The sequence below is a fragment of the Lithobates pipiens genome, unplaced genomic scaffold, assembly GCF_037356315.1.
Source record: "Lithobates pipiens isolate NorthernLeopardFrog02 unplaced genomic scaffold, aLitPip1_a1.2 Scaffold_10, whole genome shotgun sequence".
In the NCBI taxonomy this organism is placed as follows: Eukaryota; Metazoa; Chordata; class Amphibia; order Anura; family Ranidae; genus Lithobates; species Lithobates pipiens.
Window position 1 is genome coordinate 62505752 of NW_027507686.1, and position 26749 is coordinate 62532500.

At 44.9% G+C, this 26749-nt stretch overlaps 1 protein-coding gene across 3 annotated transcripts in view; it reads right to left on the reverse strand.

The window, feature by feature from the left end:
- The window catches only part of NECAB2 (N-terminal EF-hand calcium binding protein 2), a 381291-nt gene that overhangs the window by 153076 nt on the left and 201466 nt on the right, over window positions 1–26749 (reverse strand). For all 3 annotated transcript variants that reach the window (XR_013262872.1, XM_077455750.1, XM_077455751.1), the window contains exons 4-5: window positions 10585–10610; window positions 5550–5647 (exon numbers count right to left, since the gene is read on the reverse strand). Coding sequence is in view for 2 of the 3 variants with exons in the window: in XM_077455750.1 (XP_077311876.1) it covers window positions 5550–5647; window positions 10585–10610 (124 nt within the window). In the remaining variant the exon portion in view is untranslated. The remainder of the gene's footprint in view (window positions 1–5549; window positions 5648–10584; window positions 10611–26749) is intronic.

A 26749-nucleotide genomic window follows, 5' to 3' on the forward strand; every position in this document is an offset into this window, starting at 1 on the left:
GCCTGGTGACGCAACGAAACGCACACTGGAACCGACAGAGAGCAAGGGCGAGCAGCCAGCTTAAATACCCACTGGGCTCCTCCCATAAATTCAGGCCACCATACTGGCCTTCAATTTTATATATATATATATATATATATATATATATATATATATATATATATATACACACACACACACACACACAGTATCTCACAAAAGTTAGTACACCCCTCACATTTTTGTAAATATTTTATTATATCTTTTCAGGTAACAACACTGAAGAAATGTAAAGTAGTGAGTGTACAGCCTGTATAACGGTGTAAATTTGCCGTCCCCTCAAAATAATTCAACACACAGCCATTAATGTCTAAACCGCTGGCAACAAATGTGAGTACACCCCAAAGTGAAAATGTCCAAATTGGGCCCAATTAGCTATTTTCCTTCCCTGGTGTTATGTGACTCGTTAGTGTTACAGGGTCTCAGGTGTGAATGGGGAGCAGGTGAGTTAAATTGGTGTTCTCTCCTACAGGTCACTGGAAATTCATCATGGCACCTCATGGCAAAGAAATCTGAGGATCTGAAAAAAAAAGAATTGTTACTCTACATAAGGATGACCTAGGGCTAAAAGAATAGTGCCAAGACCCTGAAACTGAGCTGCAGCACGGTGGCCACGGCCTTGCCATAGTCGAACAAAGAAGTTGAGTGCTTGTGCTCAGCGTCATATCCAGAGGTTGTCTTTGGGAAATAGTCATATGAGTGCTGCCAGCATTGCTGCAGAGGTTGAAGGGATGTCTCTTCTAAAGATCATGCACAAGAAAGCCCGCAAACAGTTTGCTGAAGACAAGCAGACTAAGGATTACTGGAACCATGTCCTGTGGTCTGATGAGACCAAGATAAACTTATTTGGTTCAGATGGTGTCAAGCGTGTAGGGCGGCAACCAGGTGAGGAGTACAAAGACAAGTGTGTCTTGCATATAGCCAAGCATGATAGTAGGAGTGTCATGGTCTGGGGCTGCATGAGTGCTTCCAGCACTAGGGAGCTACAGTTCACTGAGGGAACCATGAATGCCAATGTGTACTGTGACATACTGAAGCAGAGCATGATCCCCTCCCTCCTTGGACTAGGCAACAGGGCATTATTTCAACATGATAACGACCCCAAAAACACCTCCAAGATGACCATTGCCTTGCTAAAGAAGCTGAGGGTAAAGGTGATGGACTGGCCAAGCGTGTCTCCAGACCTAAACCCTATTGAGCAGGAGGTGGAGGAGCGCAAGGTCTCTAACATCCACCAGCTCTGGAGGAGTGGAAGAGGACTCCAGTGACAACCTGTGAAGTTCTGGTGAACTCCATGCCCAAGAGGATTAAAGCAGCACTGGAAAATAATGGTGGCCTCACAGAGCTGTCTGACGATTTTCGGATTGTTAGTACGGTGCTTTCGACAGTCGATTTCACTTTTTCGTCAGCTGGATTTGCAAACTATAACATTTTTGTCGGATGTAAACTGAACGTCCGATTTTCATTTCATTAGTATGGTTTTCATACAAAATAAAAAATGTAAGAGCAAGACCACGAATGCACAGAAATGAAAGAATACATACAAAACTATTCAACACATTACGTTACTTCTGATGTTGTAATCTCTTGTATGAAAATTTTTGTAATGTGAGTAACCTCATCACTTTCAACATGAGACTAGCATGCCACAAAAATGGACGTTCAATCGTCTGAAAACCTAAGCGTGTGTTCAAGGCTTTAGTGGTGTACTCACTTTTGTTGCCAGTGGTGCAGACATTAATGGCCTTGTGTTGAGTTATTTTGAGGGGACAGCAAATGTTATAAAAGCTGTACACTCACTACTTTACATTGTACCAAAGTGTAATTTCTTCAGTGTTATCACATGAAAAGATAAAAATATTTACAAAAATGTGAGGGGTGTGCTCACTTTTTTAAGATACTGTATATGAAATATATGCTGATGCCCCTGGTATCTGCAAATTACAGAAGTAGACACCATTACTCCAGTGATCTCCACTAGCTTCCAGGTCCTCTGCTGAGTGGCTGCCCTGCTGCATTGTGAACACAGGAGGTCCTCCACTCAGCACAGGTGCCTTTCAAAGAAGGCTTTGCATTTTTTAACCACTTGCTTACTGGGCACTTAAACCCCCCTCCTGCCCAGACCAATTTTCAGCTTTCAGTGCTGATGCACTTTGAATGACAATTGCGCGGGCATACAACACTGTACCCAAATGAAATTTTTATAATTTTTTTCCCACAAATAGAGCTTTCTTTTGGTGGTATTTAATTACAGCTGGGAGTTTTATTTTTTGCTAAACAAACAAAAAAAGATGCAAAAAAAAAATCATGTTTAATAGTTTGTTATAAAATTTTGCAAACAGGTCATTTTTCTCCTTCATTGAAGTGCGCTGATGAGGCGGCACTGATAGGCTGCACTGGTGGGCACTGATAAGCTGCACTGGTGGGCACTGATAGGCATAGTTAAGGCGGCACTAATAAGCACAGATAAGGTGGCACCGATAGGCACAGATAAGGCAGTACTGATGGGCACAGATAAGGTGGCACTGATGGGCAAAGATGGGCACAGATAAGATGGCACGGATGGGTGGCACTAAGGGGCACTGATAGGTACCACTGATAGATGGGACTGATGGGCACTGATAGGTGGCACTGATAGGTGGCTCTTATAGCTGGCACTGATGGGCGGCACTGATGGGCACTGGTAGATGACACTGATGGGCACGGATATGTGGCACTGGGGTGCAGCACCGTTGTTGTGTTGTGGGCACTGATGGGTGGCACTGTGGGCACTGCTGGGTGGCACTATGGGCACTGCTGGGTGGCACTATGGGCACTGATGGGTGGCACTGACGGGGGGCACTTATTTATTTATGAGGTGGCACTGGCAGGGGGCAGGTGGGCACTGGCAGGGCTGGCCGTGATCGGGACTGGCTCTTTTTTTTTCTCCTCACGCTGGAATAATAGCCAGCTCCGTTGTATCACATGATCAGCTGTCATTGGCTGACAGCTGATCACGTGGTAAGGGGTCAGGATCGTCCCCTTGCTCGGATCCGTGATCAGGCGAGTCTCATAGACTCGCCGATCACAGAGCGCGCCGCGCGCTCCCCTCAGGGGGCGCACAAGCCGCTCGTGCACGGGACGACGTCAATAGACGTAGTCCCAGCAAAGGAGGTCCGCGTTGTAGCCGTCATTTGGCTATAGCGCGGATCTGTAGTGGATAAACAATCACAAAGTGCTGGATCAGGTAAAGAGACAGTGATAGTGAAATCGCGCTCTCAACCTCATCCAACCAAAGAATATTTTGCAAAGCATTTTCTGAATGGCTCCTGTTTTGAATATCCAACCACACAATGCTTACAGCTTGCCACTCGGAGCAGGACCAGAAGTGGAGATTACCACAATAGTGTCTACTTTAGTGATTTCCAACTTCCAGCACTATTGGCCAGGTATGTCATTTGCATAGTTAAATTGATTCAAGCTAAACCAATGTAACTATTATAACATGTCAATGCCAGTAAGTACGGTAACACTTACTGGCTGGATCACCAGGTAAAAAAACAGCAAAGAAAAATAAAACTACTGTAGCCCATCACATTTAAAGATTGATAAACTGCAATATATTATATTTTTGCTTTTGGTTTTAGATATACTGTAAGTCAGACTTGCCTGGAGGTATAGTTTCACTTACTTTGCATGGAAAGAAAAGTAAGTCAAACCATTTTCTGCTGGCCTTTGAAATCATTGCCATCACAGCAACCAACAAGCATTTACAATGCTGTAGACAGAATACTCTGCATGGCTGATATAAGGGAGACACCAAGATACTTACAAACAAAAAGCCTGGATTACATAAGATGTTAGTGTAGCGCCGGTACTCCATGAATACGCGCTATGTTTGTAAATTTAGTTTTTTCCTAAGACTGTAGTTTGGTCTTGGGGTTAATTTCACTAAATTGTGATTTTGGCATCAGTTTGGCTGGACTGTACTATGTTCTGCCTGGTCATAGGTGCATGTATCACCTCTGACAGGCATTGGAACGCAGTCTGGTTGGACGCATTGGGTACCAATCTCTCTCTCTGAGTCAGTGGGTGCGTTGTCTCGCTGTGTATTCCGGGAGAGGGTACTTAAGGTGCTGAAGTCACGTGATTCTGGGTTCCGGTCCAGAAGTATGTTCTAACTCCATGGTCTTGGTCCTCCTGACCAGCCCCCAGAGGACCTCATGGACTAGGGTGCGGATCCATCCGTTTCCGAGTCTCGCGATTGGCTAGTCCGAAGCGCAGTAACTGGAAGGAGAATTTCAGGGTGGTCCGGTGCTGTCTCGGGTTTGGAGAGGCCCAGAAACTCAAAATGCAACCAGGGGAGGACTCTTCAGAAGAGGGCCATGCACGAGGCTGGCTGCTCGGTAAGAGCCTGGAAGCTGAGCTGTAAGAACACCAAGTAAATCCACATTCTTATGATATCGCCGGACTGGCTGCAAGATTCTGGTACTGTAAGAAAGTTCCTAATTTCATCCTTTGGTTACAACTAAGTTCCTGTGAGAGACTTTGTGTTCATCTAAAGTTTTACAACCAAGTCTGTGGCAGAGACTTTGCTAAGTTTGAATCACTTTTCGGCTGCTAAATCCATGAACCAGGATTTATACAACAGATGAAGTATCCAGTTGCGAGTGGCTATTCCCTGGATCATCTAGAGAGACATTTCAAGTGTCAGCAGTTTTTCAAACAAGTATCTGAGCTTTCCTACCCATACCCTCTATTCCCAACTGAGAGACTGTGTTTTGTTCAACGTTTTATGCAAATAAAAATTCCTCAAAAGGGATTTCAAGTGTCGGTCTCTGCAGCTGTTGGGCCATCAACCTCGGGAACCCCTAGACAAGAACAACGAGGTGGAGAAGGTAAATGGTAAGCCCAGAAAACAAGACGCTCCTTCGGGGGTCAGTGCTACATTAGCTTCTCAGAACTTAGACCTTTGATGGTCTAAGATACAAGGGGTTTAAAGAGTGTTATGAGATTATTGTCCTTTCCACTATTACAGTCCTGTGCACTATATATAATACCATATTTCATATTAACTTCTTAACTTGTCTTACCTGCATTTTACCCTAAAGCGAAACCTTACCTAATAAGGTTCCGGGAGAATGCGGGTCCTTTTACAAAGTACAACGAGACTCACGCATGCACAGTGGGGAGCCAGCTATAAGGCAAGGAGTCACAACCGGCTTGCCACCGTAAACATGCCAGCACCGGAGACCTGAAGACTGGCAAAAAAAATTACTGAAGGACCTCTTTAAGGAAAATAGCATGTGTGTGACAATCCTGTCCCATATAAGGACGCCTTTAAAGTTCTTGAGAAATACATATTATAAAAAGAAGAATGAAGTAACAGGCATAGGAGGTTGCTTTAGAACTTTCCTATATATATATATATATATATATATATATATATATATATATATATATATATATATATATATATATATATATATATATATATATATATATATATATTGACAGCCTGCAGAACTCACCTTCTTAGTGTAGTCCATGGCCTTTAGTATTGACAAATTTAGGGTTTCCAAGGAAGAGAGGACATCTTCATAATCCCCCATATGGTTTGCAAAATAGTCTGTGAAAAATAGAAAAAAATGTATTCATAAAAAAGAACATGACCATAATCCAGATATATTCCAACTGGGGGGAACCAAGAGCTCATTGGAAGGTTTATTAATGTAGAAGAATAAAATACACAACGGCTGTGAAATTCCAGGCTGTTGCAAACTATCCTTAAAGCAGAACTTCACCCAAAAGTTCCACTTGTTTGCATCCTCCACCCTATCCTCCCTCCTCTTTAACAGGTGGCACTTTTGGGAGGGAGGGGGTACCTACTTTTGACAGGCACCCATTCCCACTTCTGGCGGTGATCCGAGCAGAAATTTGGCCCAGCCTTCTTGGACACATCACAGTTCTCAGAAGACTGCAGGACCATTCACAAAGCACAGCGAGGCTTGCGCATGCGCAGTGGGAAACCGCCCGTGAGGCTGCAGGCTTTATACTACTAAAAGTCAGCAGCTACAGTAGCTGCTAACTTTTAATGAGTTTGGGGAAGACTGGAGCTCCTCTTTAAACCTGCTCCCATCCCCTTTCTAACTCCTATTCTAAATAACCTATGAAAGGAAGATGATTATATGTACCTATTCTGAGGGAGCTCTGGTATGGTCATGTGATTTCCCCAGCAGCCAGCTTCAGGGGAGAGGAGAAATTGCTGACAATGGCTAATATGACTGGGCGGTGATGTCACCGTTAGGCTTGATATGGGGCATCTGTTGTCGGCTGTACAGTTGTGCTCATAACTTTACATACCCTGGCAGAATTTATGATTTCCTGGCCATTTTTCGAAGAATATGAATGATAACACAAAAACTTTTCTTTCACTCATGGTTAGTGTTTGTATGAAGCCTTTTTTTTATCAATCAACTGTGTTTACTCTTTTTAAATCATAATCACAACAGAAACTACCCAAATGACATTGATCAAAAGTTTACATACCCTGGTGATTTTGGCTTGATAACATGCACACAAGTTGACACAAAGGGGTCCTTGTAATTAGTGTGTGTGTATAAAAGGCCAATGAGTTTCTTGACTGCTGACAGACCCTTGTATCTTTCGTCTAGTGCTGCACTGACGTTTCTGGATTCTGAGTCATGGGGAAAGCAAAATACTTGACAAAAGATCTGCAGGAAAAGATCTGTATAAAACAGGAAAGTGATACAAAAAATATCAAAGGAATTGAGAATGCCAATCAGCAGATTCAAGCTCTAATCAAGAAGTGGAAAATGAGGGATTCTGTTAAAAACCAAACCACGGTCAGGTAGACCAACTAAAATTTCAGCCACAACTGCCAGGAAACTTGTTCGGGTTGCAAAGAAAAACCCACAAATAACTTCAGGTGAAATACAGGACTATCTGAAAACATGTGGTGTGGCTGTTTCAAGATGCACAATAAGGAGACACTTTAAGAAAGATGGGCTGCATGGTCGAGTCGCCAGAAGAAAGCCATTACTACGCAAATGCCACAAAGTATCCCGCTTACAATACGCCAAACATCACAAAGACAAGCCTCAAATCTTCTAGCACAAAGTCATTTGGAGTGATAAGACCAAAATGTACCTTTTTGGTCACAACCATAAACACTTCATTTGGAGAGGAGTCAACAAGGCCTATGATGAAAGGTACACCATTCCTACTGTGAATTTCTGATGTTTTGGGGACATGTGAGCTACAAAGGCACAGGAAATTTGGTCAAAATGAATGACAAGATGAATGCAGTATGTTATCAAAAAATACTGGAGGAACATTTGCATTCATCAGCCAGGAAGCTGCGCATGGGACGTACTCAGACATTCCAACATGACAATGACCCAAAACACAAGGCCAAGATGACCTGTCATTGGCTACAGCAGAATAAAGTGAAGGTTCTGGAGTGGCCATCTCAGTCTCCTGACCTCAATATCATTGAGACACTCTGGGGAGATCTCAAACGTGCAGTTCATGCAAGACAGCCCAAGAATTTACAGGAACTGGAGGCTTTTTGCCAAGAAGAATGGGCAGCTTTACCATCTGAGAAGATAAAGAGCCTCATCCACAAATACCACAAAAGACTTCAAGCTGTCATTGATGTCAAAGGGGGCAATACACAGTATTACGAACTGCGATATGTAAACTTTTGATAAGGGTCATTTGGGTAGTTTCTGTTGTGATTAAGAGTAAACACAGTTGATTGATAATAAATGGCTTCAACACTAACCATGAGTGAAAGAAAAGTTTTTGTGTTATCATTCATATTCTCTTGAAAATGGCCAAGAAATCATAAATTATGCCAGGGTAAGTAAACTTATGAACTATACAAAAACTCGCTCTAAGGTGATCAAATGATGATACATGAAAAACTGCAGCAGCTGTGCAAAGGTGCTACAACCCAGTGATAAAATATATATATAAACAGCACTGGCAGAAAATATATTAATCTAAACAGTTCAATTACATAATGGCTGATGCCATATAAATTTACAAACATAGAATATACATAATAAAGTGCTTGGTGTTCATAGGTTACATTAAATAAAGTGCAAAAGTGCTCCAAACTTCTAAAGTGTGAGGTGCCACACTATCCCCTTCAGTGATCCCACTCACCAAAAATATTGGACCCTCAGCTTTGCAGTCTGGGGTCAAAATAGGCTGTGATCTAGTGATCTGGGGTGTAGGGATGGTTGTTCGGGTACTGTTCCAGAGGGATTTATTTATATCAGAGAGGATTCGCCACACTCCATACATGGGGAAACAGAGAGGAAACTCATAGTGAAATACTGCTAAAATAAAGAGCAAAGCTCGACCTGGGCGCCACTTACAGGACAGCTGGCAAAAACAGGCATCAGTTAGAAATCATCCAAGTACGCCACTGGTTGGCATTCGTTCCACGGAGGTGGAAATTGCATCAATGGTTTAGCGTGAACCAGAAGTACGTTGATGCATTTCGCCCCTCCTTAAGGGCGTCATCAAAGGACATCACTTCCGGTTCCATGCAATGAATTTATACCTGAGGGGAAGGAAGTCACTCCTCCCACATGGGGAGAAGGAAATTTACGATCAGTGTGAAATACACCAACTTCCTACTCAATAATCATCTGGCATTAGGAAGCGATGTTAATGAGTAGGAAGTTGGTGTATTTCACTTTTTTTTTTTGCAGAACTTTGCTATGTACTGGGGCTGTGCTGGAAATAGTTGCCAGCATAGCCCCAATGCATCTGGTGTGAATGAGCCCTACAAAGGTTTCCCAAGCATAGTATAATCTAGCACAGGGATAACTCAATTCTGTTAGCTAAAGCCTTATCTGAAATCACAGTCATTGATATTCACTCATATAGACATTGTACTATCATTTTATCCACTTTATTGTAGCAGTTGAATAGTGTGCCTAAATATGACTATGCAGTCCAGCAGTCACCAGAGCTTGACTGTTCAGCCCTGTACACTCTGTAATCCAACATAGCTGGTCAGACGCACCTCCTCTTTTCCTTAGTGAAACACATCTACGTGAGTCATTACTCATTTATAACAGAATAGCGTTCTTGACGGTCGTAATTTAAGCTAACTTTTGCGCGACTGTGTGTATGCACGGCAAACTTGAGTGGAATAGATATGACGGCTTTTCCAACGAGAAATCCGATCGCGTGTACGCAGCATAAGTCTACCTTTTGAAAAAAAATAATAAATGCACCTATTTTGCAAAAAATGCAAAGCACTGCAACCACAATCCTCTGCTGCAATCCTCTGCCTCCTGAAGACTCTCCAGCTTAGGTCCATACTGGGGTACAGGCTTTTAGTTACACAGCTGGAGAAATTATTAATGGACTACAAGTGCAGTGACATCAACACACTTGTGCTCTATTGAAAACGTATGCCCCATACACACGATCGGACTTTCCAACAAAACCGTGCATTTTTGTTTGAAGGTTGTTGGCTCCAACTTGTCTTGTATACACACGGTCACACAAATGTTGGCCAACAATTATGAACGTAGTGATGTACAAGATGTACTTGATATCTTCATTACGAACACTAGTTTTACAAGACCGAACGCTTACGGCTCGTTCTTGATTCCGAGCATGCATGAACTTTTGTGTGACAGACTTGAGTACTGATGATCGGAAAGTCCAACAACAAAGTTTTGTTGGCAGAAAATTTGAGAACCCGCTAGCCCACATGGTGGAAAGTCAGACAGCAAATGTTCGATGGAGCATACATACGGTCTGCCAACAAGCTCACATCCAACATTTGTTGTTGGAAAATCCGATCATGTGTACAGGGCATAAGAGTTCCTCTGCTTGGTGGAGGATGGGACCTTTTTTCTATTACAGATCTCTGTGGCAGGAGCTTGCAGGAGGAAACAAAACCCCAGAATTTTATAAAGGGGGGGGGGGGCTTGTTTCATGTTATACCCTAAATATTGGTGTAATATGAAACAAGGTCAGAAAGATAGACTTCTCCTTTAATCCTCAAAGTAAAGAGCAAACATACCTTCACTCTCATTTTCTTTCAGTATCTCTTTTTTACCCCCTGCCAACAATATATCGGCAGTCTGACAGTCTTCTAATCCTAAATGTAAGCACAGAGCAGCTACACAGCAAAAAGGGAAGAACAGTTGAGACCCAACTTGAGTAACTTCACTGTTTCTTTTGTGAAATTTGAGGATGAATTGTTTCACAGTGCCTGCTGTTACAATGGTTAGTGAAAGCTTATTTACTGATGTTATGAATATGTATTTGAATGTCCATAACCTGGCTGCAGTTCTACTTTAAAGTTTCTCCAAGAGAAAAATTAGACAATAATCATAATATAGGGTGGTAAAGGACTATAAAGTGATGGTAATTCTCGTTACTAACACAATAAAGGTCAAGTCAGAAAGTAAAGTGAAGTAGACCCAAAATGCATATCTTTATGACCGCTGCAAGAAGCAATAAATGGTCACCCACTGTTAGTTCAGGTCATTAGAAGCAGAAACTTACCACAGAGCTCTCTGGTGTCCACATTACTGCAGCAGTAAGGAAAATAAGAGAGGAAAATTAGTAATAGAACCGAACAAGGCAGCTGCTGAATGATAAGTCATTAAATATGACCCCACACTTATTTAATAATAGCGTGGGAGTGCCGCAATTATTTTTACCAGCCACGCTCTGATTCAAACTCATAGGATACTAATTAGTGGCTCTGGGACTGTAATAGTTTATAAATTTATACAAAGGTCACAACTCATGCTAGAAATTCTCGGGCACCTCTGGCCTGTTGCAGGTCATTTATTATGGCATGAAGAATAATAGAAGCATCCAAGCAGTCAGTAAATGATGGCTTTGGCGTATTCATTAGGACTTGAACTGTACACCAACAGTGAAGCAACAACTAAGGTGGTCCTGCCAATATGGACACACAATGACTTGTCAGACAGCAGCCTTGACTGTGGAGCAGATTTGAAAAAAAAAAGTCTGTAGATTGCAAGCCTGTTACAGAAACAATTACAATAAGAGTGAGGAAAGGATTGAAAAGATAATTGGATTTCTGCCTAGAGACCTCAATTACAGTAGATCCAAAGCGATATTACCTGAGCCCATTCACCTGTCCTCTCTAGCACTGGCAAATCTAATTATATAAACCCATCTGATGCAGAGGACATCCATACAATTGCCTGAGATATTTTCACAATCGCTCTCGAAGATGCAGTTACTGGCACAGCTTGTCCAGGGGTAATCTTGTAAAACTGGATGAAAGGGGTTAACAAAATAATTCAACCTGCACTAAAGGCACTATTCTAGAAGGAGGGTCTTGTCAGATTTTACAGCCTGGAAGTTAAATTAAATTCTCTGATGCGGATGGATTTTAATTACTTTCCAAATGAGAATACCTGGAGAGAGAAAAAGGGGCATTGCAAGAAAAGATCCCAATGCAACGTAGGCATAGACAAGCTGAGGTTGGTCAGCTCTTGCTGCAATGATCAAGTTAGATCATCTGCCTTTTTGGGATGTCCTCATGCAGTAAAAAATTACCCACAACCACCACTACAGGTGGCATTTTTTTTCCTGGACAGCATTGTCATAACACATTTTACAGATTCACCCCACTGCACATACTCACCTTTTCTCTGCTAACACACTGCTGCAATCAACTGGCAGGGGGACAGCCAGCCAAGCATAAGCACTCATTGGAGATCCAACTAAAGCTTACAAAGGGCTGTCAGTCCTCACACAAAAGAGAGGTGTACAAAAAAATTACTTAAAGTGGTTGTAAACCCTCCCCTACAACTTTGTCCCATGTGAATCAGCATAAAAACCCTAATGAACACTTCTTGTAGATATCTCCTTACTTGCTTAGTATTGTTGTATCCTTTTTGTTCTTTAGAATGATGTCACTGAGCATGCCCAGATCTCCCCTGATTTAAGGCACACTCTCTATGTCTTATCTATCTGTTATCAGGAATTCCTACGGCACAGCACTGAACTCCCAGCAGGCTGCTAATCACTCAGAGCTTCCTTCTACACACCATGTGGCCACGTGACCTCACATACAGTGTAAACCAGGGAATGGGACAGCAGTACTGCAGTCTTATCAACTAAAGCTGATAGGACTCATACAGGTAAACACTAGGTAATCAGCACAAGCAAATACTATGAAATAAAACAAGTCAGCTATGAACAGGGAAGCAGGGTTGCCATAGAAACATTGGATTGAGAAGGAGGCTTGGTTAACGGTACAGGAAGTGCTCAATGTAAGGGTGGAAATACACTCCACTGTGGACTCAGAAAACAATACTTAAGATGGCGCTGCCTAACCCCTGGAAACAAGTTTTTTAAAGTTTCTTTAAACAGTAAGTAATATGCAATTTGGGCTGGATTACAGTACATGTGTACTATAGTTTGATAATTACTTATTACAATGGACTAAATGAAAAGAAGCATCAGAGTGGGAGAGTTTACTTCCCCTTTAAAGAAGTTGTAAAGGCAGAAGGTTTTTTTTATCTTAATGCATTTATCTTAATGCATTAATATCAGTCTGTATGCATTAAGACCCCTTTCACAACAAGGGCGTTTTGCAGGCGCTATAGAAATAGCACCTGCAATCCACCCTTAAACAGCTGCACCATTGTCTGTAGTGTGAAAGCCCCGAGGGCTTTCACACTGCAGCGGTGCGCTGGCAGGATGTCAGGAAAAGTCCTGCCAGCAGCTTCTTTGGAGCGGTGAAGGAGCGGTGTGTTTACCGCTCCTCCACCGCTGCTTCCCATTGAAATCAATGGGGCAGCGCTGTAATACCGCCGGCAAAACGCCGATATTGCGGCTTATTGCCGGCGGTTTTAACCCTTTCTCGGCCGCTAAAAGTGCCCCACTAGCGGCCGAAATGCGCCGCAAATCCAACGGTAAAACGCAGCTAAAAATAGCAGCGTTTTACCGCCGACGATATGGGCGGCGTGGTGTGAAAGGGAAAAAGGGAAAAAACCTTCAGCTTTTAGAACCACCTTAAGGTGTGGACATAAATGTTTCTTCGTGACACTCATTGGAACTGAAGAAGTGGCTTAGATAAGCTACAAAGTGTTTAAAACATAACAGAACAAGTCCAGCTGAATAGTACTAACTGCTACTAGCTATACCATGACCTTGATAAATGAGAGCCTTTACAGACACAATATGCCTTTATTCATTATTTATTTATTTTGCAAGCAGTGTACCTGAGTTTTACTTGGTATCAGCCTCTTGCAATTACTGTATAACAGAACTCACACTGTGGGAGGAAGCAGCAGCACAAGGAGCCAATCAGCTGTGCTGCAGTGCTATGCATACTAGCTCATACTAGCTCATTATGCCTTTGCCTTACAGGGTGTGTTTTATTTATTTTATTTTTTTTTCCTGCCTTTACTTCCTCTTTAACCACTTCAGCCCCAGAGGATTTTACCCCCTTCCTGACAGGAGCACTGTTTGCGATTTGGCACTGCGTCGCTTTAACTGACAATTGCGCGGTCGTGCGACGTTGCACCCAAACAAAATTGACGTCATTTTTTTCCCACAAATAGAGCTTTATTTTGGTGGCATTTGATCACCTCTGCGGTTTTTATTTTTTGCGCTATAAACAAAAAAAAGCAACAATTTTGAAAAAAAAAACAATATTTTTTACTTTTTGCTATAATAAATATCCCATTTAAAAAAAAAAAAAAAAAAACTTTTTTCCTCAGTTTAGGCCGATACGTATTCTACTACATATTTTTGGTAAAAAAAATCGCAATTAGCGATTATTGATTGGTTTGTGCAAAAGTTATAGCATCTACAAAATAGGGGATAGATTTATGGCATTTTTTTTTTTTTTTTACTAGTAATGGCGGCGATCTGCAATTTTTTTCATGACTGCAACATTATGGCGGACACGTCGGACACTTTTGACACATTTTTGGGACCATTCACATTTACACAGTGATCGGTGCTATAAATTTGCACTTACTGTGTAAATGTGACCGTCAGGGAAGGGGTTAACACCAGGGGGCGCTGCAGGGGTTAATATGCTCCCTATGGGAGTGATTCTAACTGTGGGCGGAGGGGACTCACAAGGGGAGGAGACCGATCGGTGTTCCTCTGTACTGGGAACACACCATCGGTCTCCTCTACTCTGACAGCACGTGGATCTGTGTGTTTACAGATCTACGGTCCTGCTGTGTTGCCAGGCAATCGCAGGTGCCCAGCGGACATTGCGGCCGCCGGACACACGCGCCGAGGCCCCCTAGACGGCCGGGAATCAGAGGACATCATATGACGCCCACCCAGGATGGGAGATGCCATCTGTGGGCGTCATATGTCTATAAGTCGGGGCTGAAGTGGTTAAATCAAGCCTTTTTACTAGTGATTTAAATCAAATCTACCCTGCAGAAAACCAAATAATTTGGCAGGTAAAACAAATGTAATTCATCTGTGCATCTGTTTATTAGGAGTTCACATACTTTGGGGAAATGGAATTCTAGTATATGGTGCCAAACAGGGCCGGGACAAGGGGTGGGCAGGAGGGACGGCTGCCCCTGGCGCAATGGTTTATTGCAGGGGTAGGGGGCACCCTGACCCTAACCCTAAGGGAAAGGGGGGCGCAATTTGGCGTCTTTGTCCTGGGCGCTGGATCACCTTGTCCCAGCACTGGTGCCAATATATATTGTAAGCCTCTGCTGGTAAGTGTATAATGCAATGCATAGGAACACAGGCCTCCCAAAGGAGATGGCAGTGGCCCTGATCATGATTTCCGTGGGCCTCTGGGGTAAAGACTTGCTCCCCTAAAGACTAGGTACAGCCTCCAATCCAAACTGCGCCGGTAATGTAATAACACATTTAGTGCGCACATTCCCAATGCTACAACAGACATCAATGCTTTCAGCCATTTGTCAGTCACTAATGTGCTTTTCTCTGGCCTTACTAGCCTGACCTACAGCAGCTGCCTTATTCGCACTGGCCTTTGCTCTCTTCCTCCATGACTTTATGTTGACTGACAGTAGAAATTACACAGCAGTAGTAGAAGCTTTTCTCATTTACGGGAGCAGAGATTTTATTCCTTTTACTGGCTCAGTGTTGTTCAGCTTATGCTGGCCATACACCAGTAGAATTTTGTTCAAACATTTTCTTTTTCTGATTATTCATTTGATTTTCTAATGGTTAGTGGGCTCCAATCGACATTTTTGACATCACAAGAAAATTCGAAGGAGCAGGATGGACATTTTTTCTAGTACAAATTTAATTTTAACTGTAAAAGTGTTTTTCGTTCAGGAAAAATCATACTTATTATAATTAAACCTGTTTAACTGCTTCAGCCCTGGAAGATTCTGCCCCCTTCCTGACCAGAGCACTTTTTTCGATTCGGCACTGCGTCGCTTTAACTGACAATTGCGTGGTCGTGCAACGTTTCACCCAAACAAATATTGATGTCCTTTTTTTCCCCCACAAATAGGGCTTTCTTTTGGTGGTATTTGATCACCTCTGCGGTTTTTATTTTTTGCGCTATAAACAAAAAAAAGAGCGACAGTTTTGAAAAAAAAATACGCATTATTTTTTACTTTTTGCTATAATAAATATCCCCCAAAAATATATAAAAAAAACTTTCCTCAGTTTAGGTCGATATGTATTCTTCTACATATTTTTGGTAAAAAATAAATAAAAATCGCAATAAGTGTATATTATTATTATACACAATTTTTATAGCGCCAACAGTTTACGCAGCGCTTTACAATGTATAGGGGGGATAATACAATTACAGTACAGTTCAATACAAACGGTACAGGAGGGCCCTGCTTGTAGAGCTTACATTCTAAAGGGAGGGGTGGTACAAAAGGTAATAGCTGCAGGGAATGATTTGATGGGGGTATATTGATTGGTTTGCGCTAAAAGTTATAGCGTCTACAAAATAGGGAATAGATTTATACCATTTTTATTTTATATATATATATATATTTTTTTTTACTAGTAATGGTGGCGATCTGCGATTTTTATTGTGACTGACATTATGGCGGACACGTCAGACAATTTTGACACATTTTTGGGACCACTGGCATTAATACAGCGATTAGTGTGATTAAAAATGCATTGATAACTGTTAAAATGTCACTGGCAGTGAAGGGTTTAACACTAGGGGGCAGTGAAGAGGTTAAGTGTGTCCTAGTTTGTGTTCTAACTGAAGGGGAATGGGGACTGTGCAAGGAAGATAACAGATCGCTGTTCATACTCTGTACCGAAACCGGAAACCTCCTCTCTGCTGCTGTCACTACACCTGTAATGATGAGAGGAATGTGGTGGGATGGGAAGTTTTTCTTTGCCAGGAGGGGGGTGGATTTGTGCTGGTAGGGGGGGATTGGTGGAGAAGGGGACTTGTGCCATGAGGAGGGATTTGGGAGGAAGGGGATTTGTGCCAGGAGGGGGGATTTAGGAGGGGGAGTTCTGCTAGGAGGGGGGATTTGAGAGAGGGAAGATTTCTGCTATCAGGGGAATTTACAACCTACAGACCACTTAACTTTACCATACAATCTACATTTTAAGGCTTGTTCAAACCAGGTGCAGTGCGGTAACGCATGTGAAATTGCGCATTTTCATGCATAAAACTGTGCTGCCCTTTGCAGGTGAATGCAGGTGACATTCATTCTTAATAGCACCCCCATGCATCTAACAAATGTATGTACGGTTGCGCCCACAAAAATGCAATTTGGTGGGGTGCAATTAAAAAGATTGTGGCAGCACTTTTTTTTGCATTTTTCACAAGCATAGAGCAGCTCATTATAAAAACATAATGCGCAGGAACATGTAAAAAATGCACTTGCGCTCGGACGCACCTTCTGGTGTGAACTAGATTTTAGGCAGGATTCACACCTATGCATTTTTAGTGTTTTTTGCATTTTGCAGATTTCTACTATAGTCTACTCAACATGGTTTCCTATGGAACACATTCTGTGGTGCAAATCTGCAAAATGCAAAAAGCATTAAAAATGCATAGGTGTGAATCCAGCCTTAGACTGGCGTGCCCCGGGATTGTGAACAATTCTGAAAGGTGCCTTGACTGAAAAAAGGTTGAAAAACCTGATCTTAAACAATACCAATGAAATCATTCTGGTGCACCCACCCACTGCTAAAGTGCAAGCAAGTTAGTATCTGCATAGCAGAAGGCCCCCATACTTGGAGCTGCCCATTCATGGAACATTACTTTGAATGCCTGGCATGCTGTGATTACATCAGACTTGTTTTGCCCTCTGCTGGGGCAGACACCCTCAGGCCCCTTTCACACATGCGGATGATATGTCCGTATTTCATCCATCCGTTTGCGGATGAAATACGGGCCATACATTCATCCCTATGGGATAGCGGGTGTCTGCGGATGAGCATCCGCAGACACCCGCTATTGTCCGCCTCCGCAACTGTCCGATTCTGCAGACGGAGGAAAATCCTATTTTTCTGTCCGTCTGCAGAGCGGATCGGATGAACATGGACACACGGTCCGTGCTCGTCCGATCCCCATAGAGGAGAGCGGAGAGCTGACAGGGCGGTCCCCGCACAGTGTGCGGAGACCGCCCTGTCCGCAGCCGGCTCAGCGGGGACAACGGAGCGATCCCCGCTGAGCGAGCGGATCATCACGGGGCGGATCTTTACTGATCCGCCCCGTGTGAAAGAGGCCTCAGAGAGCTATTGCAATGAAGGTAATTAAGACCAGCTCTGAGCTGGAGTACCAAGGCATGTCAATATTTATATTTATATATATATATATATATATATATATATATATATATATAAAACTTCCTGCACAGTACTGTATCCCTGCTCCCCATTCAGCTATCAGCAGCCGAAACATAAATGTCAACAAGTGGGCTGAGGACACTGATAATGTCATTTCCCAAATATGGCAATGTCATATTTGGGAAATGACTTACGTCATTGGGTTGGCAAGGCCTGGTGGGGAGCATACTGGACACTCCTTCTTTAGTGCATGCCCTCCTTCTCTGGACACTTTGATTGGCACATGCCTGAGGAGTTTTGTAGTGCAGTGGGCAGAGCTTGATAGAGAATTTATGAGAAAAGTTCCCCATCAACTCCACTTCAGGGGTGGACTGACAACTCATGGGGCCCCTGGGCAACAGGAGATTATGGGGCCCCCGGGCAATAGGGAAGATTATGGGGCCCCCAGGCAATAGGAGATTATGGGCCCCCAGGCAATAGGAGATTATGGGGCACCCAGGCAATAGATTGTGGGGCCACACAGACGCACAATATACACACACACAGTATACACACATAGAATACACATACACACATTGAAAAGGTACTGGAGAGGCAAGGCAGATATAATCTTGGGATTTAAAAAAAAAAACACAGATTTTTGCATACTGTCCCTGGTTTTATTGAGGCTGGCAACCCTGATGGGGCCCCTTAGTGGCATGGGGCCCTCGGGCACTGCCCGAGTGCCCGAATGGTCAGTCCGCCCCTGCTCCACTTTACTAATGTCTGATCGCCCATGGCAATGGGCAGATTTAAAAGCTGTTATTGGATTAAACAACAGCTATGGATCCACCTTCTAGTTTCTCAGTTTCCCCATCAGGCTCCATGCACTGCACTACAAAACACCTCGACCACATGCCTGTTAATGTGTTGGGGACAGCGGGTAGGCAGCATGATCACAGATGAATGAATGTCCAATATGCAGACTCCAACCTCGGTGCTTGACAGATTGTATACCTCCCAACATTTAGAGGTGAGAATGAGGGACACCTACCGTCAAACATATGTAGGCATGGGACAACACCCCCTGCCACATACCCTTAAAGGCGAATTAACCCCGAAAAAAAGGTTAATTAAATCCACAAGGGCTTTTTTTTACCACTACTATTCCTTTATATCGGCTTTTAAAATTTACAAATGCAGCAATATAGAATTTAGATGAAAGGTTTAGCACTGGGAAACACTTTTTGAAAGATAAAGAAGTGCATTTTATATACATCTATTTAGACTAAACTATAGCTCATCAGGAACCAACAGCATCCTTTCCTAGTCAAATGGCTTTCCCGATGCCTGCAACAGACATAAGAGAGCATCCTGGGAGAAATGTAGCCCTTGCTTCCTTAACAATATATTATCATCTGCATATTTCATTGCTGCCTGGAAACTCCTGCTGTAGCAAATCAGTTCCTGTGCTGTTGGGTCTCTCAAGCCACTGTAGTCATGTACCTGCTAGTATTTGCTCTTTGGTAGTTTGTTAATTACTGTACTGTACTACTTACCCATAGGCAAATAATGAGAGCTTATCCAACAAGTCAGCACTAATTTCACTCTTGACATTCCAAAATCTGTAGTGTGTATGAAAAGCTTGATTACAGAGACTGAGTTATTGCTGCCAATAGTCCCGCTAAACAGTTTAATGTTGCTCTATGAAAATCGCATAGTGAAATCAAATGCCCTTTTCTTGAAATAGGATTATCGTTAGATCAGTGTCTCCCAAGGGAAATGCCAGGTACTGTGGTTCAGAAGTATCTAATGCTAAAATGCTAATTATATGCTAACGACATTATTTCCTATAAAATTACAGGCAAAGTGAAGGTAAAACCTAAAATTATAGTCTTGTTTGGGCAGTGAGAAGAATAATCAAGTGGTTGATACCTGGATGCCTATACAGTATATCTTCAAGGATTCCAGTGGGGAGACTTCCATTTTATGAAACCGAAAAGAAGTGTATTGCTCCTCCTCTGCTGAATTCTTCAGATGAAGCCAGTGGTTGATCAAACCAGTCAGCATCCAACCAAACAAGGAAACATTGGTTTGGGAATCGTTTTATTTTTAAAACACCAATGAGACTAGTAGATGAGTTACATACATTTCTTCTACAATCTATATATATATATATATATATATATAGAAAGGCCAGTATGGTGGCCTGAAATTATGGGAGGAGCCCGGTCGTGTATATAACCCGCCGTTCGCCCATCCTTCCTCGTCGGTTCCAGTGCGCAATACCTGATACGTCAGATATCAAGGGCCGACTATCCAGACCAGACGCAGTGAGCCCGTTCGTGAGTTCCCGCCTTGTTCGTCTCCGTCTTGACCATCTTCCCGTTCATCAGCGTCCGTGGGTTTCGCCGTCGGAGTGTCCTCTTGCCATCGTATTTGTCGTCACACGTCGGGCCGGCTGTCGCAGGTAGGGCTTCGGCACCCCCTTTTATGTATTTAAAATGCAAACATTCCCTGAACTCACGAACCGCTCAAATGTTTTATTGTGGCTCTCGCACGCATGTCACGGTTTCTACTTTCGATGTAGTCGTTATCATCTTCGGTCTATCACGCCACGTCAGGCGATTCGTTCGCAGGTACATTCAGAACCGTTCGGCTCCATTCTAGTATCGGTCGAATCGTTCGACTCACAGCCGACTGCTTGTTGCGACAAAAGCAAGCAGCCCGCACGTATCGGTTGGTCTGCCCCAGTTCGACATGTCTCAGTGTCGGTCGAATCGTTCGACTCACAGCCGACTGCTTGTTGCGACAAAAGCAAGCAGCCCGCACGTATTGGTTGGTCTGCCCCAGTTCGACATGTTTCATCATTTATACAGTTGTGTTGCATATCTCATGTTGTCTCGTTCAAATCATTTCAGTCCTACTCATTTCTACCGTTTCAAAGTCATTTCTGTCACTAGCCGCGCTCCGGCGCGAATCTTGTCGCACCTCCGGTGCACCGATTCGCTTTGAAGTGCCCCAGGGTTCGGCCTCATTTCTGTACATGCTCCAGAGACTGAGTCACTCGCAGGATCACGCACGGTCCCTGATTCATGTCTTTGTCATGGCATATCATTTCTGTCACTTATTACGCTCCAAGGCGAATCCTGTCGCATTCTTCTATGCACCAATTCGGCCTGGTGTGCCCAGCTGCTACGCCTCATTTCAGTACATGCTCCAGAGACGGATTCGTTGTAACCTACAGTCCAGTCGTTGAATCCTGTTTCTGTCATGGGAGATCATTTCTGTCACTTATTACACTCCAGTTCAAATCCTGTCGCTTTTATGCACCGATTCGTTCTGGTGTGCCCAGCTGCTACGCCTCATTTCAGTACATGCTCCAGAGTCGGATTCTTTGTTGTTACCGTCAGTCCAGTTGTGGAATCTTGTCTCTGTCATGGGATATCATTTCTGTCACTTATTACGCTCCGATTCGAATCCTGTTGCATTTATTTATGCACCGATTCGTCCCGGTGTGCCCAGCTGCTACGCCTCATTTCAGTACATGCTCCAAAGACGGGATTCATCTGTTAGGTTCATGGGCTTGCCTTCTGATTCCAGTCTTTGTCATGGGTTTCATTTCATTTTCACCTATCACGTTCCGGTACGAATAGTCATATTCGTGGACCAAATTCGTCCCGGCGTGCCCCAGGATTGGCCTCATTTCAGTACATGCTCCAGAATCCGTTTCGTGCTCGGTCGCAAGTTCGTGGCATGGCGATTCGGATCTCTGTCATGGCAGATTCACTCATTTCACGGTCACTCATCGCTTCCCGCTTCTAGTCCAGTTGATTCTTCAACGTTGGATTTTTATCGGGGGGCCCTTGCTCGTCAGCCTCATTCGCTATGGAGTTGGAAAAAAAAAAATATATATATATATATAAATAAAGGGGGAAAGCAAAGGGAGGAGGAGATTTCATTTGTTTCTTTCATTTTGTCGTTTCATCTCATGTCTAAATCTCACCTCCACTGTTAGCTAGCCGTTCGTCAGGTGGGAGTCTCAAACAAAACTTCACCTTCATCTCCTCAGGTCAGTCGAGTTCAGTAGGTCCAGCCTGCACCTGGTCGGACGGTGCCTCCTTAGGTAAGCATATCTTCTGGCAGGAGATGCTCTTCAGCACGATCATCCTTCTTTAGGAAAAAAAAAAAAAAAAGGGGAGAAGGAAAATGTATTTTCTTTAGGAGTCTCCAACCAGTTGTAATCCATGTCACCCCTATAGGTCCATATTAGGAGAAAACCCGGATCAGAGGACTTATAGCCTCGCCAGACCCGCATTCTGCCACCATGTCCCAGACTGGCAGCGAGGACCTCACGGCTCCATTATCTCCATCTGTTGTCTCAGAGAATGGCAGCCAAAGGGCCTTCAGAGCGTGGACCATTCCCAGGCTCACAGCCGAGCTAAGACGCAGGGGCGTGCCCTTTCCAGCAACAGCCAGAAAGGCCGAGCTTTTCAGGATCCTGTTTCCTCCCCCTGCGGTGGTTGAGGCTTCTGCCCAGCAGGCCTCCCTGGGCTCCATCGCCTCCTCAATCTCACAGCTTCACACCCTGGTGTCGTCCCTCACAACATCAATGTCAGAACTGCAGAATCGAGTGGCCCTCCTCGAGACCCACCCCGCCGTTCCTCTGCCAGTACCAGCATCCGAGCCAGTTGTTAATCCTTCCGCAGGTATCTCCGGGTGTGCACCAATAGTGTACCCATCCCATCTGGTGTCAGCTAACATCAGGAAGGACATCTTAGAGGGCAAAGACGTCAATTTGGCTTCTCTCCTCATCTCTATTCATGAGCTGGCAGAGAACAAGGCGTATACTTGGGGGGACGTTTCAGTGGTCCTCAAAGCCAAGGATTCCAGACTGGACAGGAAACTCTCTATCACCGAGTTTACCTTGGCTTTCGGCATGATGAGGGACATCATTTGCTCAGCTTCCCCTGGCAGGAGGGAGGAGCTGGATCGGTACCTCCATGTGGTAGTTGACCTGGGTTACAAGTACGGTGGGTTTTCATTCTATGATTACCACCGCTCCTTCTCTGCTAAAGCAGCTGCCAGGCTCTCCCAGTTCCAGACACCAACGGACTGGAGCAACATGGATACCGAGCTGTTCTGCCACCACTTCGCGGGGCTACGGTCCCCTCTGTGTGCGATCTGCCAGTCAGCAACTCACACTTCAGCTTGGTGCGCTACCTCAGTGGCAGCCCCGCCCTTAGACGGTCCATCTACCTCGAGTGCCGCTCAGGGCCTACAGGCACCGGCACGCCTGCCACAGACCGATAAGCTTGGGCGCCCAGTCAAAACCATGGGCGGTGCACCAATCTGTAACAATTACAACAATGGGTCGTGCAATTTTAGCCAGTGTAGGCTGCTCCATGTGTGCACCCAGTGTCATAGAGCTCACCCCCGGCTGATGTGTGAGCTCAAGCCGCTCAAGAGGTCCTGACTATCCCGGCTCAACGTTTCATGGCTTAGTGCCTACCTCACCAGTCATCCTACCCCCTCACTATCCACCTTCCTCGTCCAGGGCTTCACGCATGGTTTTCATACTGGACTTGTCTCTCTCCCTCACATCACGCACGAATGCCAGAACCTACGGTCGGCAGCCACGGATGAACAAGCCATTGACCTACTGCTGCAATCTGAGCTAGACCAGGACTTTGTCATCGGCCCTTTCGTACAGCCCCCATTTAACACCTGGCGAGTCAGCCCTATTGGGCTTGTCAAGGGCAAGTTCTCTAATAAACTCTGATTGGTTTATGATTTGTCAGCGCCTCATTCCTCCACGGTCCCCAGCCTCAATTCCCTTATCCCCTCTGAGGAGTTCTCCCTTAAATATGCATCGGTAGACATGGCCATCCAGGTCATTCTTAAAACAGGCACAGGTACCTGGCTTTCCAAGGCCGACATCTCAAACGCCTTCAAGCTTCTTCCCATCCATCCATCCCTCTGGTGCTGGCATGGCATTAAGTGGAGGCAGCGGTACTACTTCGCCACTAAACTCACGTTCGGATCCAAGAGTAGTCCCTGGCTCTTCGGCACTTTTGCGCAGGCTCTCGCATGGATCTTGCTGCACGTAGCCCAGTGTCAGGAAGTCATTCATTATCTGGATGACTTCCTGCTAATAGAGTCACCCGGCTCTCCTCCACAAGATCTGGGTAAGTTGAGGGCAGTCTTCAATAATCTTAACGTCCCCATTGCCGAGCATAAGGTGGAGGGGCCATCGCAGGCCATTACCTTTCTCGGCGTCAGCCTAGACACTAACACTATGCAGGCCAGCCTTCCCCCGGATAAACTGACCCGCATCAGGACGGTCCTGAGGGACTTCACCCGTGCCAGGACTTGTACCAAGAGACAGCTTCAATCCCTTCTGGGCATGCTTAACTTTGCCATGCGCATCATCCCTCAGGGGCGCTCGTTCGTATCACGCCTGTTAGCCTTACTGTCCCACTCTCAGGACCCGGAGCAAGTACTCAGCCTGGATTCCACAGCTATAGCAGACCTTGCCATGTGGGAGGAATTCCTATCTTCCTGGAATGGAGTGTCCCTGTTCGTCCCCTCCGTGTCCTCCCTTTCACCTCGGGTGGCGACCGACGCGGTGGCCTCCACGGGCTTTGCGGCAATCTTTGGCAACCTCTGGCTCGCAGCCCCCTGGCCTCCCCAGATACTGGCTATTCCTGGCTTCACTGAGACGTCCTCCCTGTTCGAGTTATATCCCATTGTAGCCGCTGCACACACGTGGGGCCGCAGCTGGTCGGGCCAGACGGTGGTTTTTTCTACAGATAACCTGGACACTGCAGAGATCATTAATAAAGGCAGGTCCAGGTCTCTACAGATTATGTCCTTCCTGCGGCGACTGACCCAGCTCTCATTGTTGTTTCAGTTCAACCTTCATTGTTCCTTTGTCCCCGGTAAATTTAATCAGGCAGCGGATGCCCTCTCCCGCTTTAACTTTGTTTCGTTTTTTGACCAGGTGCCCGGAGCCGGACCAACATCAGCGGCTATCCCGGACTGGTCTCAACTGACCTTGGATTAGCCCCACACCTCTCAGCAGCAACTCAACTCATTGATCTCTCCCTCTCAAACAATACCCGCAAGGCCTATCAATCAGCCTGGAGGGCCTTTAGCCGCTTCGCATCGTCTCACAGCACAGAGTCCTCCCGGGTCAAACAAGTCCTTGCCTTCATTTCTTACTGCCATTCGGAGTTGGCATTGTCTTTTAATACGATACGGTTGTACTTGGCCGGGGTACAACATTTCACGTCCCTTCAGGACCCTACTAAGCCCTCCTTGTTCACTTACCACGCCGTCCGGGCTCTCATGCGCGGCATTCAGAAGCGTCGGCCGGTGTCCAGCACCAAACGGCTGCCTATCACAGGTGAAGTGTTCAGGGACATGTCAGATATTCTGGCCTCTTCACCTTTCGGTCTCCACGTTAGTGTCGTCCTGCAAGCAGCCATACATCTGGCCTTCTACGGCTTCTTGCGACCAGGCGAGTTTACCTGCAGTAGCCCCTCGGCACGCATGCTGTGCAAGCACCATCTAATCAGGTTCGAGGACCACTTCATCCTACATTTAGCGGTTTCCAAGACACAGCAGCTTGGATCAGGCACAGACATTCACTTCTATAAAACCTACAACCGCTGGTGCCCGGTCACTGTTCTCACCCGCTTGTTGACCCTTTTGGCCGATCAACCAGGGACTGGCCCGCTTCTGCCCTTCCACACGAAACCTCTCAACGCAGCCCAGTTCATGGAACATGTCAGGATACTCCTGGGCATCCTGCACCTCAATCCTGCCCACTACTCTGGACATTCATTTCGTATCGGGGCAGCTTCGACGGCCTCCCGCCAAGGGGTCCCGGTCCATGTTATCAAAAAGTTGGGTAGATGGAAGTCCTCCTGTTTTGCCCGTTACATACCCAATCCGCAAGTGGAGATGGCCCAGGCCTTCGTCAAACTCACCCAGTAACAGTCTTGGTTCAATAAAATATATTCCCTACCTGAGTGTTTTGCCCCCTTATTTTGGTATACCGTACGTTAGACCAAGGCACACTTTCAGGTCCATTTCAAGTAAGCGAGTTTATGTTATCCTTGTTTGTCATCCTTATCCGTATCGGTCAGAGGGCTCTACACCATAAATAGAAAGGCCAGTATGGTGGCCTGAAATTATGGGAGGAGCCCGGTCGTGTATATAACCCGCCGTTCGCCCATCCTTCCTCGTCGGTTCCAGTGCGCGATACCCGCCCACCCACCCCTTTTATCAGGGCTTCTCTCCAGCATACTCCTCATGGGAGTACTCATTTCATCATTTCATATTCATTTCATTTTGAGGTATGCCCCCTTATTTTGGTATACCGTACGTTAGACCAAGGCACACTTTCAGGTCCATTTCAAGTAAGCGAGTTTATGTTATCCTTGTTTGTCATCCTTATCCGTATCGGTCAGAGGGCTCTACACCATAAATATATATATATATATATATATATATATATATATATATATATATATATGATGCCGATTTTTTTGGGCCGATATGTTAGGCCGATTTTTTTTTTTTTTAAATCCCCCTTGATCTCATAAAATCTAACACACCTTTCCCACTGGGACATTTTTCAGGCGCTTTTGGGCTAAAAATAGAGCCTGTAAAGTGCCTGCAAAACGGCTCCCCTGCACTCTGTGTGAAAGACAGAGTGCTTTCACACTGAGTGCCCGTTCACACAGGGGCGACACGACTTGCAGCGCGACTCACAGATGCGACCTGCACACGACTTCAGCAGCGACTTGCAAAACGACGACTGTATAGAAGTCAATGCAAGTCGCCTGAAGTCGCCCCAAAAATAGTACAGGAACCTTTTTCTAAGTCGGAGCGACTTGAGTCGCTCCTATTAGAACGGTTCCATAGTACAGAACAGAGCGTGACTTGTCAGGCGACTGTC